The sequence below is a fragment of the Lolium rigidum genome, chromosome 7, assembly GCF_022539505.1.
Source record: "Lolium rigidum isolate FL_2022 chromosome 7, APGP_CSIRO_Lrig_0.1, whole genome shotgun sequence".
In the NCBI taxonomy this organism is placed as follows: domain Eukaryota; kingdom Viridiplantae; phylum Streptophyta; class Magnoliopsida; order Poales; family Poaceae; genus Lolium; species Lolium rigidum.
In genome coordinates, this window is record NC_061514.1 from 193,494,224 (window position 1) to 193,509,049 (window position 14,826).

The 14,826-nt window shown below is 50.5% G+C and overlaps 1 protein-coding gene and 1 long non-coding RNA gene across 4 annotated transcripts; one reads left to right on the forward strand and one right to left on the reverse strand.

Moving 5' to 3' along the window:
- Positions 1 to 4,942: 4,942 nt before the first annotated feature.
- LOC124679080 (probable carboxylesterase 15) lies at positions 4,943 to 11,116 on the reverse strand. Its single transcript, XM_047214909.1, has 2 exons — positions 11,049 to 11,116; positions 4,943 to 6,092 (listed from the first exon to the last, which is right to left on the reverse strand). The coding sequence occupies exon 2, from the start codon at positions 6,066 to 6,068 to the stop codon at positions 5,046 to 5,048; it is 1,023 nt and encodes a 340-aa protein (XP_047070865.1). The 5' UTR covers positions 6,069 to 6,092; positions 11,049 to 11,116; the 3' UTR covers positions 4,943 to 5,045.
- Positions 11,117 to 12,478: 1,362 nt separating this feature from the next.
- On the forward strand, positions 12,479 to 14,532 carry LOC124675977. 3 transcript variants are annotated; one of them, XR_006993479.1, is made up of 5 exons: positions 12,479 to 12,898; positions 13,017 to 13,174; positions 13,285 to 13,352; positions 13,742 to 14,006; positions 14,108 to 14,532. It is a non-coding gene; the product is annotated as an uncharacterized LOC124675977 (long non-coding RNA). The 3 variants fall into 3 exon arrangements; XR_006993480.1 differs by having other exon boundaries at positions 13,290 to 13,352; XR_006993478.1 differs by having other exon boundaries at positions 13,017 to 13,352.
- Positions 14,533 to 14,826: the final 294 nt, after the last annotated feature.

Genomic DNA, 14,826 nt, shown 5'->3' on the forward strand with positions numbered 1-14,826 from the left:
GGAGTCCCACTCCCCTAGGTTTGGACACTTGGAAGGTTTTGTTGGGGTCTTATTCGGACTCTTTGACCTAAACCTTGGGGCCTCCACCTATATAAAGAGGGGGAGAGAGGGGCTGGCCGGCCACTCAAGCCACCACCATGGCCGCACCCCTCAAGGGTGTCCTAGCCGGCGCCCCTCTCCCCAAACCCTAGCGGTCTCTCTCCTCCACCATATCCCGCACGCTTAAGCGAAGCTCCGCCGGATTTCTCCACCAACACCGACACCACGCCGTCGTGCTGTCGGATTCAAGAGGAGCTACTACTTCCGCTGCCCGCTGGAACGGGGAGGTGGACGTCGTCTTCATCAACAATCGAACGTGTGACCGAGTACGGAGGTGCTGCCCGTTCGTGGCGCCGGAACCGATCGTGATCAAGATCTTCTACGCGCTTTTGCAAGCGGCAAGTGAACGTCTACCGCAGCAACAAGAGCCTCATCTTGTAGGCTTTGGAATCTCTTCAAGGGTGAGACTCGATACCCCCTCGTTGCTACCGTCTTCTAGATTGCATCTTGGCTTGGATTGCGTGTTCGCGGTAGGAAATTTTTTTGTTTTCTATGCAACGTTATCCTACAAAAGTACTAACCTAATGTCTTATATTCGCAGTTGGACGAAGCTTGTCGCAGGACTGGAAAGGGCGGTATTGGTGGATGCTTGCTCCTACTTTCCGTATGGAGCTGGGACCGCCTATCAGTTGGGCGGCCCAGGATACTCGATGAGAGGCCATGGCCTCATCACCGGAACAACCTTGATCGGGAGCCGACTTGGGCATATCTTTGGGACAATGTCTCGGAGATGACGAGCGATCCAAAGATCATGTACAGGCACTACACTGAGGAGTTGGTGACATAGGCATCCCCAATGGGCCTGCCAAAGATGGTACCCGGGGTTTACTGAAGGCCCACAAGTCGAAGAATATGAAGTTCAGAAGCGCAGTTAGCATTAAGGAAAGTTAGAGTTGTATTAGGAAATATAGAGACTTGTAAACTTTACGGGTTGAACTCAGAGAGTCTCCTGGAATCTGTAATCTTGTGTAACACGGTACCCTCGGCTCCGCCTCCTATATAAGGGGGAGTCGAGGGACAAAGAGAGGATCGTATCCATTGTCAACATATCCCTAGTTTCTTAATCGTCGAGTACTTTTCGGCTGAAACCTTCGAGATCTACTTGCGCTCTACTTCCAACTAAACCCTAGTCTACAATACGTAGGCATTGACAAGTTAAACCTTCGAGATCTACTTGCCTCTACCTTCCGATACAATGGTCGTGGCTATCGTCAGCTCTGATGTCATCTTACCAATGAAAAATCTCGGTTGAGATCTTATGAAAAGTGAGAACAATGAAAAACGACTGGTAATCTCGAGAGCCTTTGGTCAAATACAAGTTTTTGATCAAATGCTCGGGGGCTACTTTTGAAAAAGGAAATTTCGGGTATGGCAAAATAGAAATGGCGAGAGCCTATGATCAAATGCAAGCATTTGTTCATAGCCTCGGGGGCTACTCCCATCGGGAGCGCTGGTCGCGCACCCGATAGAAATAAAAACTCAAGAAAGTATGACAATATAGCGATATCAGGCGTTAAAGTGTTGAGCCTACAACCAAGTACAAGTCCTTGGCTGTAGCCTCGGGGCTACTCCCATCGGGAACGCTGTTCGCGTGCCCGATGAAATTGTAAAAGTATAACGAGTATATTTCGAGTTATACAAATAACTCTTCATATACTCCCATCGGGAAGACAAGATAAGTCATCCGTTGACTCAATAAAATGTGCTATTCCAACAGCCGAAAAAGCACTCGACAATATATTCTCAGAGCGCCTAAGTCGTGAATAATCTCTCGAATGCCGCAAAACTTTGCGAAGGTAAGACCCCGGATCCGTTCGAGCGGCGTGGCACCGTCTCGACGTCGGTTTGCTACTTTTTTCCGTATCAACGGATACGAAGAAAAATCCTAACGGACGCGTTAGGTACCCGATAAAATATGACCGGGACTCGACGGATGGTAAGACCTGAAGCGGCACTTGTCGAGTTAACACCAGTATCCCGAGATCATGTCCAGGGACGTGATTTTGAAGTAGGTTTTTGCGGATTGCCACTAGAGCAGTTAACTAGTACCTGATCCGTCAGATGAACTAGCCCCAACTACCATTATCCATGTACAATATACAATTTCTTATTTAAAGATATGTGATGGCTTGAAAAAGTTATTTGATGATTATAAAGTTGGAGATTTTCCATGATTCTTCGATTCAAGCAAAATCGGGGGCTACTGACATAGGCATCCCCAATGGGCCTACCAAAGATGGTACCCGGGGTTTACTGAAGGCCCACAAGTCGAAGAATATGTAGTTCGCAAGCCCAGTTAGCATTAAGGAAAGTTAGAGTTGTATTAGGAAATATAAAGACTTGTAAACTTTACGGGTTGAACTCAGAGAGTCTCCCGGAATCTATAATCTTGTGTAACACGGTACCCTCGGCTCCGCCTCCTATATAAGGGGGAGTCGAGGGACAAAGAGAGGATCGGATCCATTGTCAACATAACCCTAGTTTCTTAATCGTCGAGTACTTTTCGGCTGAAACCTTCGAGATCTACTTGCCCTCTACTTCCAACTAAACCCTAGTCTACAATACGTAGGCATTGACAAGTTAATCCCTTGTCAGTTGGACACTCTTACCGCTGGGCAGGTAACCGATTTTAATCGATCACTCCTTTGCAATCCGAGTTCATAAATTCTACCGGCATGTTGTAAATTCTGAAATATTTGTATGCTGCAGGTGGATTCGGAGCCATATGGTACCTACTACCATATTGGCGCGGGGATGCCTGACCTCAACCCCAAGTGCCTTGAGGAGGCGCGGTTCTGGCGTATGCGCTGCCCACCCATATGCATGTGGCTTGTTGAATACCACCGGCCGCACGAGTGATGAGACGAGTTCGAGTCGTATCGGGAGTGCCCACCTGAGTGGCAAGACACGGACCGCACGCTCCATGGGTAAACTTCTTGAATCATGCGATGGAAGCTTGTTGATTGAAGAGGTAGAATCTAACTTCTTGATTCTTGCAGGCTTGATAGGCAGCGGCAGAGGAAGATCACAAATTGGCCTGTCCATCATAGCGGTCACGTCACAGCGTTCCAACACTGTTTGGAAGCGATACGGAATGCTGGCCATGTGGAGATTGTGCCTCACGACTTGGCCGCTTTCAACAACTATCTCCAATGGTTTCATCAAAGCACGCGTATCGAGTTAGTGAACCCCGCGTATGATGACGGCATCTTGGACGACCCCATCGAGTTCGATGAGGTTGCGCAAAGCCAGCACGACATCTATGCTCGCAAAGGGAGATCGACTTCTATTGCTTCCGAGCTGAACTTCGTGGTAATGGATTCTCTCATTAACTAGTAAATCATCTACATTGGCATGTGCTCTCTTAAATTGTGTATAATATGTTTGTCACAGCGGTCCGAGATCCAAAAAATAGCTGAGGAGTGCGAGGTTGTTTGGGATCAGAGCTATAGAGATGAAAAGCCTATCAGACCATTGCGGCATTTCATTAAGGTACGATCACCAACTTTGAATGTAAACTATAATGTTCGGGTGGCTTTGTAACCATGACTTCCATGACACAGAACACTGCACGAAAGATGCGACGGTTAGCCAACTTGCTAGGTTGCCGCGACGGCGAAATTCCTACATCCTCTTCTGAAGAGGCGGAGGTATGGACTATTTTGTTGCTGTCAAACATGTGCTTACTAATTTCAACTTTTGTAATCTCATGTGTTCATGTTTGTGAAGATTCCTGACGACGACACCATTCTGAGTCAAGGCACTCGGAGTCAAGGCAAGAAGCAAGCCACACGGTCAACTTACCAGTTGAAGCCAAGGGGCAAGGCTCCAAACCGATACACACCGGACGATTATGTCAACCGAGGAAAGAAGGTTGTCATTAAGGAGGATGAGGCGCTGCCGCGGAGATCATCTTTGAGGAGGATGAGGAACGATGAGTCGTTATCTTTAGATGAGGAGGAGCAGCAGGAGCAGGAGGAGCAGCAGCAACAAGAGCCACGGCAGCGGACGAAAAGGATGGCCATCCGGAAGCAGCCCGTGAGGACGGCACATCGAGGACGATACTAGGATTTGCTACGTGTTGTTGTGAACTCTATCTTCATAAGTATCGTGTTGTGAACCCTATGTCATTTTGAACCATGTCTCTATTGCTACTTGTTGTTTGAATCTATGTGCTACGATGTGAGCTATGATGTGTGCTATGTGTATGTTCTATGTGTATGAAATTGCTATTGTTGTGTTGAAAACTGTTTAAATAAGGGAAGAATTTTCATGTTTTTAACACAAGTCAACGTGTGGCGCCCCTCACGCCGGCGGCACACCTCACTATGTGGCGCCCACGACGTCGGCGCCACATATGTTAATTATATGTCGAAAACATCCAGGGGCTCCGGACGCTTGGTCCTTAGCCGTTTTGGCGAGGCTGTTTGTGTGGCGCCCGTGGCATCGGCGCCACACAAACATCCTCGCCAAAACGGCTAAGTCCCAGACGAATTGTCTTACAGTATGTTTTGGGCAATTATAAGTGCATGTGTGGCGCCGCTGGGAGCGGCGCCACACATCCTGCCACGTCGGATCGGCGCACAGCTCAGCGTCGAGGGCACCATGTCGGCCGGGAGAGTGGCGCCGCAGGCACGGGCGCCACACAGTGAGGTGTAGCGCCGGCGTGAGGGGCGACACACAAAAGGGTTACATGGCTGAAATAGTTTGGCCGCAGGATCAGTATATGCTATAGTTGCAACAAAGTATTATTTCTGTGTAAATCGCCCAGAAATGACGATATATCCGCTAAAGTTTGAAAGAACAAAACGGCGTTCCAGCTGGCTCTGCATTTCTCCAGATCTGGGTGGTTGCCTGGCGCCTGCAATCCTCGGCCCGCTCGATCTGCCAGACTGCCACTCATGGTCCTGGCCGAGATTACATTACAATAATATTAGTACAACACATTAATTAATATCATGAGAATCGGCAGCGTCTCTGTGCATGAACCGCCCGACGGCTCGGACGACCTCGGTGCCCGTCTCCGACCACGGGCTCCTGGAGAAGAAGCCGTGCTCCTTGCCGGCGAACACGACGAGCTCCACGTCGTTACCCACAGCCTTCATCTGCTCCACGTACCGCACCTGGTTGTCCTTGAGCATGTCGTCGCCGCCGACGACGACGAGCATGCGGCCGCCGACGGCTTCCAGGCCCGGGCTGTCCGGCCCGAGCGGGTTCAGCATCGGGTGGTCCTTGGTGGCGCCCACCGGCAGAGCGAGCCGGCTGTACCGCTCGGCAACCTCGCGGCTCAGGACTGCGGTGCCTGCAGAGAGCAGCTCGGACTGGGTCGGCGTCTTGGAGTCGAACGCCGGGATGAGCAGGACGTACCCGGATATCCTGGCCGGGCTGAGCCCCTCCGCCTTGAACCGCGTGGCCACGTGGTGCGTCATGTTACCGCCGGCGGAGTCGCCGGACACGAACAGCCTCCCCGGATCGGCGCCGGCGCCGGCGAGCCAGGCGTGGACGTCGTCGCCGTCATCGGCATCGTCGACTAGCCGGTCGCGGAGCCAGAGGAGGGCGGTGGCGGCGTCCTCGTGGGCTGCCGGGATGCGGTGCTCCGGCGCGAGGCTGTAGTCGAAGGAGAGCACGATGGCGGGAAGCTCGTCGGCGAAGCGGAGGCAGCAGGCGTGGCAGCCGGGCCAGGCGTAGCTGCCGATGCAGAAGCCGCCGCCGTGGAAGTAGGCCAGCACAGGCAGGCGCCGCCCCTTCCCTTCTCGCAGGCGCGGCCTGTACATGCGCACGCCGAGGCCACGGGCTGAGTCGTACACGGCGTCCCTCCACTCCACGCGCCCGTCGTCACGGTCCTCCACCGTGTAGGCCGCGGCCGAGGACCGGACGATGGTCCCGTCGCTCAGCAGCTGCAGCACGCCGCGGCAGTCCTCCACGACGTATGGCCGGGGCGCCTCCGAGTCGTCCACCGGCAGCCCCATGACGCGCAGCTTGGTGTCGATCTTCTGGACTCCTCACAAGAATAGTGGTCGTTAGCGTTTGTTGGGAAATGTTGTAGTCAGTTCGCACCCAAGGTATAGGTCGTGATCGGTACCCGGAAACACGAGGGCGAATCTTCTCACCAAACGCCAACTAACACACTGACAGCTATCGCGTGGCAAACGCCAAAATAATCATCAACTAGCCAACAACCATATTTGACATTGCGAAAAAGTCAGAAGCACTCAACACAGAAAATTAAGAAGCAAATCAGAAAGAACAGTTCGATGCGTTAATTAAGAAGCAAATCAAATCCTCCGATCCCCCGGGTCGCCAGCCGTTGGATACGAGCAATCACAACCGTACAACGTGGGATCTCCTCCCACCAGAAAAAATACAGAAAAACATGCCCATGATGCACACTAGTCGCCTTCCTCCAGAAACTCCTGCAGTCCTGCTGCCCGCGCCTCGTCCATCTGTTGGTGGCCTCGTCGAAGAAGTCTAAAGTCGCCGGAGAATCCCGGAGTGGAGTCGCCGGAGGACTTCGAAAGTGCCGTTCTCGATGCAGTAGCCCTCCTCGCATTGTGCATCCCTCCACCGCTCTGCCTCACGCCGACGATACTCCTCCATTGGGCAGGACCGGCCGTCGGTTGGAGCAAGGGTGCCGCCGCCGCTGCTACCCACAGCCTCTGAAGCTGCTGCAAACGGCCTCCATCTCTGCTACCCATAGCCACCTGGTCTGCTACGAAGAACAGCCGCCGCTGCTACTACCGGCAACCCATTGTAGCTGGGACGGGCTCAGTCGCTGCTGCAAACGGCCTCCGCTGCTGCTACCCACGGCGGCCGCAGTTGCTTCAAACGGCCGCCGGTGCTGTTACCCATGACCTCCGCGGCTTCTACGAACGCCGGCCACCGCTGCTGCGAAGGGCCGCCGGCGCTGCTACCCACGGTCGCCGCCGCTGCTGGGAAGGGCCGCCGCCGCTGCTACCCATGGCCTCCGCGGCTGCTCCGAACGCCGGCGGCCGCTGCTGCGAAGGGCCAACGGCGCTGCTACCCACGGTCGCTGCCGCTGCTGCGAAGGGCCACCGCCGCTGCTACCCATGGCCTCCGCGGCTGCTCCGAACGCCGGCGGCCACTGCTGTCATGGGTCGCCGCTGCTGCTACCCATGGCCTCCGCAGTTGCTACGAACGTTGGTCGCCGCTGCTACAAACACCGGCCGCCGCCGCTGCTACAAACGCCGGCCACCGCTGGTACCCACAGCATGCCCTTCTGCTACGAATGCTAGCCGTTGTTGCTGCGAACGGCCGTCGCCGCAAAGGTAGCAGGCCCTTGTGCCCTCGGTGGCGGGACACGGGATCCGCGCAGCCGATGGGGAGGTGGCGCCGGCGTCAGCCGCCGCGTATACGAGGGCCAGAAGCTCGACCGGCGGATCTCAGCGTGGGCGCAGACGAGAGCACGACGGCTGGAGGGCAGGAGCTCGGGGGAGAAAGGTGGACACGCGCATCGAGGGTGCAGCGGCCCCCTTGCAGGTAAGGCGGGCGAGGTCGTGGCGGGCATGCGCGGCACTAGAGCGCCATGGAGTTGCTTGCGAAGGGGCTTGCGAAGGGGAGCAACCGCCTGACCGGACGGAGAACGAATCACGCGCGACGGAGATAGGATTCCGGCGAGGCCGCGCCGGCGCGTGGGATCCCGAAGTGTAGGTGGCGCTGGGCAGGAGGTGATGGAGCCATACCATTAGCAGTGGGGCTCGGATGGGGAAAGGGAAGGATAAAGAGGACGAATGGATAATGGCTATTGAGCGGTGCTGTGTGGGACCTGTTAGGACGCGTGGCACAGCGTGGAGGCGGAGGAAGTGCGTAGAAATCGTCCGGGGGAATAACAGCTTTTTTCTGGACAGTGCTGGGCGTCCCCCGGGGGATCTGATTTCCCAGCCCCCGGGTCCCCAGCCGTCGGATCAACCATTTTGACGGTTAGATTTGCATGTAGCAAAAAACACCTCCGGCAGCAAAAAATTACCCCCGGCAGCAAATGACTGAAGCAAAAAACGGTTCGTCCATGAAAAAAAAGAAAAGGTTTGAGCTTGTTGGAGTCTCGCCGGAGACCTCGCCGGAGACCCCGGAGCAAAAATCTGTGATATTGTAGCAAAAACAATCTCATCGGAGACATCGACCTAGATCTCACCGGAGACCTCGCCGGAGACTTCGTCGGAGACCTCGTAGCAAAAAAGTTATGCTATTGTAGCAAACCCAACCTCGTCGGAAAATCGTAGCATAATTTTGTACCAAAAGTAGCAAAACAGTTTTAATAATTGTAGCAAAAAAATATACTATTGTAGCATCGTGGCTTCACAGCACTTTGAGGTAGCAAAAAATAGCAAAAGTATATATATCTATGTAGCTGGCGGAGCAAAGTCCCAAATCAGGACACCATACAGTAGCAACTCGGAATATCATGTGTAGCTTCCCCGGGCAGCGTTGGTAGCACACTTGTTGGCCAATGGTAGCACTATGGTTGGGACATCCAGGAAAGCCTGACTTACCCCGCGACGGTGCAAAAGTAGTCTTCCAGGAATCATAGCAGGAGGCGCACAGAGCTCGGCGATGACCGTGGAGTGGGCCCTAATGGAGCTCCTCCGCCGGCTGGACGCCGCAGCTATCGCCACCGAGGAGCTCTACCGCGTCGTGAGCCCGACCGGCGGCGGCGAGCTAGGCGGGCGACGCCGTCGTGGCGCGCAGTGGCGGCCGGCCCAAACGTCGGTGGCGCCCGCAGCAGCGTCATCGAGAGCCGCGAGCGCGGCGGCAGCCGGCCGGCGGCGACAGGATCTCCGGCGCCCGGTCTCCCATCAAGCACGGAGTCGTGAGGCCGCCGTAGGAGCGAGTACGAGAGCGGCGCCGGCGCCCTGCTAGAGTTACTCCGCGTCAACGTGCTTGTGACCCGACGCTAGGGGATCTGGTGGCGGTCGAGATCGAGGACGATGGTGGTCGAGGTCGAAGATGATGGCGGCCAAGCTGCTCGAGGCGGTGGGATCTGGCGGCGGTTGTGCGTGGCTTTGGGGGCGGTCGGACCGACGGCGAGGGCGGGCTGCTGGAGGAGGGTGGGATTTGGCCGTATGGGTGGGGAGAAGGACCAAGACGAAGAGAATGCAGGGAGAGATGAGATTTCTGAGGTCACGCGTGGGCCACGTGGAACTCTGGGGGACGCACGATGCAACGCATCGAACGGCGATCGACTAGGAGGCCGCGAGCGACGGATCCCCCGGGGGAATAGGATCATTTTCCATTTTGTATTCACTCCGACAGCTTTGCACGTTGTATACACGCAACTACATTACCACCTCCCTTAAAGATCATAAAGCCTCCTCAAAATATAATTTATTTATCACAATAATTACACCGTTGGAAAAATTCTTTCAAATGTGAATTTAACGATATAATTTATGTAATGTAAAATTTATATTTTCTATGTTCACTTTATAATTAAAGTTGGACTAAAATTTGGAGGGGGTGTTATAATCCCTAAAAGAGCCGTTCGGGATTATAAGAACCCAATTTGACAACACAACCAAAATATCAAGAATTTTACAAACCCAAAAATTATATCATAAAAAAGTAGAACATCTCAAATTTTAAATGATATATATTTCAAAATATATACCCTGTATTATGTTATTTAATTTAGATAAAAAATCCTAATTTATTCTATGAAGTTTCCCCGAATGTGTGTTTTGGTCATGAACTTGCCAATCGTGAATTTGTATTCACTCCGACAGCTTTGCATGTTGTATAACTCCATACCTACACGCAATTACATTACTACCTCCCAATTTAAACCTCCTCAAAATTTAAACCCAACTTCAACTATAAATTAACTAATAAATATAATTTATTTTTAGCACAATAATAATACCGTTGGAAAAATTCTTTCTAATGTGAATTTAACGACATAATTTATGTAATGTAAAATTTATATTTTCTATGTTAACTTTATAATTAAAGTTGAACTAAAATTTGTAGGGGGTCTTATAATCCCTAACAGAGTCGTTCGGGATTATAAGACCCCAATTGACCAACATAACACAACCAACATAACAAGAATTTTACAAACCCAAAAATTATATCCATAAAAAGTAGAACATCTCAAATTTTAAATGATATATATTTCAAAATATATACCCTGTATTACGTTATTTAATTTAGAGAAAAAACCCTAATTTGTTCTGTGAAGTTGTCTCGGATGTGTGTTTTGGTCATGAACTTGCAAATCGTGAATTTTGGGTCACGAAGTTGCCCCACGCGAGTGTTTTGGTCACTCTTCCATGTTGACTCGTTAGTTTGTTGATATGCCAATTGTTTTTTTTTTTTGCAAATTAGCTCCTAAAATTTTGTTTTTTCTGATTTTCTAGTCCTCGGTTTGATGTTTTAGGGGGCAATTTGCAAAAAAATAGCCACGTCAGCAAACAAACAGTGGCCGTGATGGAATGATCAAAACGCTCGGGCGGAGCAACTTGTTAACCCAAAATTGACGATTTGCAAGTTCATGACTAAAGCGCATATCAGGGGCAACTTCATAAACTAAATTGGAGATTTTCTCTTTAATTTATAACTTGGGGATACGCGTCTACCTTATGATCCTGCATTAAATCATAAGCAAAGCAAGACAGCAAATTAAACGTTCAACTGTGTAATAGAGTAGAAAATATACTGTCTTCAAATAAATAAAGCTGTCTCCGTAACATAATAAATCTTGTTTGGGTAATCAAACCAACCCCTGCACACAGAAAACAGTTTCTTGGCAATCTAAGATTTCGCTTTCGTGGAGAAAGAGTTTTTTTTTCTCCAAATACTGGTACAGTACTAGTAAATGATACTACTTCAGTATACAACAGGTTTTCCCCCTCCCGGAGCGCGAAATCGTGGGTCAGCCAGTAGTCAGTAGCTGCGGTGACGGAACGGGGATTTGGATGAGGATGGAGAATGGTTACCTTCTCCTGGGTGCCATTAAAGAGGCGGGAGGATGAGGACGAGAGCCACCGGCGGGCGGGGGCTCCGTCTCCATTGGCGCCCGCCGCGCGACGGAGCAGGGCCGGAAGCCAGCGCTGCATCGCAGCGGCGATCGATCGCCGGGAGGAACAGAGATGGCGGTAGCTGTGCCACACAGCGGGAACGACACCTTTTGCTGGTTTATTTTTTGCTTGGGGACTTTGGACTGCCGGTGTCCAAGTGCGGCAGATCTGCAGCTCCAGCTTAAGCAGCTTGCGGTGACGAAGGGAGGTAGGCGCGCGACCTTGGCGCCGAGAGGGAGCGACTGCCGACGTCCGCGCGTGCCGAATCGTCGAGGTCAGATATGAGGTGACCAGCGGCGACCCAGGCGTGAGGGGAAGCGACGGCCGGCGTCCGCGAGCGCAAAGTTCTCGTGGCTCGAGAGTATGCGAGCAGCGGCGTCTAGGAGCTGAAGGACGGGGGAGGAGAGGACTGACAGACAGACTGTGGAGCCGCGGAGAAATGGGGCGGCGGCAGGAGCAAGCGGCAATGGGGAAGTGCGGGCGGCGGCAGGCGGCGGCGGGCGGCAACGGGGAATCGAGTGCGGAAGGTCAAGAACTCAGGACAGGGGAAATTGAGAACAAGCAAATGCGTATACCTTTGTCCTATCTCACAGCACTCCACGATAGCCGCATTCCTCGTTTTGGTTCGCTGAAGTTTGCCTCGTTGCTTGATTCGTCCGGCACACGCTGGTTTGCTCAACGCTGATTTGCTTGATCTAAGCAACACCGCAAGTCCTTCACCCTCTTTGCACTGTCAATGGACCATAGCTTCTTGTGGACCGCCCTGTCATTATCTAGGTGTGTCGCGATATTTTGTACATTGTGCATTTTGTGGCAGAGAGGTGGGTGGAGCAGGCTGCAGCGTACAGACTGACCGTCCTCGCAGTAGCAGATGCATAGAGCCCCACGCCTGTCCCATTTTCCTTGCCACACACACCTCCTCTTCTCGTTCCTCGTTTCTTTCTAGCCTACTTTTGTAGGCGACTGCGTCGCTCAGCTCGCCGGCGACGATTTTCTCCACAAGTGCGTGTTCGTGGATTGGAGATGACGCGCATACCTGAGATTATGAGGACACGGTGGTCAAGAAGGAGTTGGACCTTGCAAACGTGGGTGAGCTGTGGTTTGATCGAACAGGACTTAGCCGGCGACGGGAAGTGACCACCTAGGAGCAGAGGTAACCACTGTTGTCGTGCAGCGTTGGCGCGTTGCTAATCTCTCTCCCGTTTTCGTCATCGCAGATCCGCGCGTCGCTAATCTCTCTCTCTCCCGTTTTCGTCATCGCAGATCCAACGTCGCCTTTGTCTCACTCTCACACCTAGGATTCGTCAACAAAGGAAGGACTGCGCCGTCCATTGGAGAGGAGCAGACGATGAACGCCGCGGTAGCCTCTTCCAGCGCAATGGCCTCTTCCCTCCCTTCTGCTCAAATTAAGAGGGGGGAAGGGGACGTTGGCAAATTAGAGCCTGACAGAAGGTTCGTTAGCGTCGTGCTTGTCATCTCGTCGAGCCCCTCCTTCAGTGCTTGATCAAATCACGCGGGTTTGCGAGCTGCTCGACGGAATTCGCCACAGGAGTAGGAAGTGGAAAGAAGAAAAGGATCAGAAGAAGCCATCGACGGGGGACGGGGGAGAGGTTTGATGTAGACGGGGAGGACGACGCAATGGCAGTGGATGAGGGGAGGGGATGTGCCTGTATGCGTGCGCCGCAGAGCGTGGCGGCCGACCATCACGGGCGGAGCCGCTGCAGCCTCTCTTCTCCTCTTCTCGAAGAGGAACTGAGATTAGACTAGAGGTACTGCTCATTTACCCCATGGTACTTCATTTTCTTGTAGCTGTAGCGAGGATTTGCTATGACTAACAGTCGATCCGTTATGAAAATCTAGCTTATCTTTCTAATTTCATTTTTTCAGCTACTCCCGCTGTTGTTACCTCCTTACTCTTGATGATTACACCTTGATTAAAGACTGATCACCCGATAATAGGATGATGCTCTGTTTTCCTCTTAATCTTTCAGTCCGTTCCAACTGTGAGCTCTCACATAAACGAGTAGATTCTTCTTTCCAATCAGGTAATTTATGGCATTCAATCTTGTGTGCACAGCTATCTCACTGCACATGATTGACATTCATGTAGATGGTTTTTAATCATTTCTGAAGATACTCTTATTCCTTGTTGTAGCGAAGATATTCTTATTCCTTGGTGTAGTTTTCCGTTACAGAATATTTCAGAATTAGCGTGGGTGTGAGGTAGAAGCACTTCCTGGTTTTTTTCTTTTTCTTTTATGACCTTTCTCCAATTAAGGTTTCATCTACTATTGTGAGAGTGCGAGTAGAAGCAATCTATGACTGCATTGTAAATATTGATGCTGCTTCATTGGTGGCTCATGTCCATTGGTAAATTAGGGTATTGTGATGTTGGAACACTTGCCGAGACTAAAGAGTAATACTTGCTATGATGCATGAAGCCCCTCTTCTTTGCGTACTCGGTGTCATCTGGATTGTCCCAAATATACATATTTTTGCTAGACCTAAATGCTACTCTATAATTTGTTTCTGCTAGACTTCATCGGTATTTCTGATAGAGGTACAGTCCTTATGCATTGTATTTTCTTACTGAAAAATTCATCTTTTTATAGATGGATCAGTGTCACTTCGGGTTCATCAGGCTGATCGTGCTCATCTATCATCTGCTCTTTGTTGCTGAGCTTGAAATATACTCAACATGATACACGTCAGCTGCCTCCAGTTCAAGAATTACAAGATGCAAGAAGAACTGAAATCATGCTTCGAGCAAACTTTGATCAATGATGTAGTGCTAGCATTTACATTAAATTTCCGCTGCAGCTGAAACAAAAGAGTGCTGGAACGGAGAACAACTTCACCTCATGTTCACACTGTCAGGTAATTAAGTGATAACTTGATCAATTGGTTATATCTCTTTCAAGGCCGTGCCTCTGAATAGTTGGTATAACTAAATAGTAATGATGTATTTTTATATGCAGCTAGCTTTAGTAGAAATATCTGAAGGTTCTGTGATAATTTTGTCATCCTTTGCAAGCTACAAAATGAAGCAGATGATATTGAATATTTCGGAGAAGCTGCTGCATTGGCTATTTGACTAGGTACAGAACAAGTGCCAGTAGCTTACTTTTGTCATTTAGCAGCCATAGAAGATCAGTTCTGGTTTTCTCTAAGAATGCATTAGTAGGTACTGTCTATTTAATACCTTTGAAATCATGAATTCATATAGCTGCCTCTAAGTTCCCTTATATCCCTAGAGTAGCACGGACTCGAAATGGAGATCATGAGAAAATTTTACAAAGTCCACACAGAAAATGTATTGTTAAGTTGCTAAATACAAAATAATTGCAGGTAATTCGTCTTTAAGCATTTAATCAGCCACCTCGAAAAAACATTTAATCAGTTAGTGTATGGTAAAAATATTGAAGTGCCATTTCATATGACAGCTGTTAGAATTGGGGCTATCATCGGAAGTATTACTCAGGACTATACATTGAAGGACTATTACTCAGGCTTGATAAGGATATTTTAATATTTGCCAAAGTATATGTGTATGAAAACAAAGTATTATATTCCAGTCTATCTTTCTGTCTACTTAACCTGATTAATAGTCCTTCAATGTATTATGGCAATGATCTAGATGTTTAACTCATTTAATTGTGGTAACTATACATTGTATAATGTTGGGCCAAATGAGTTG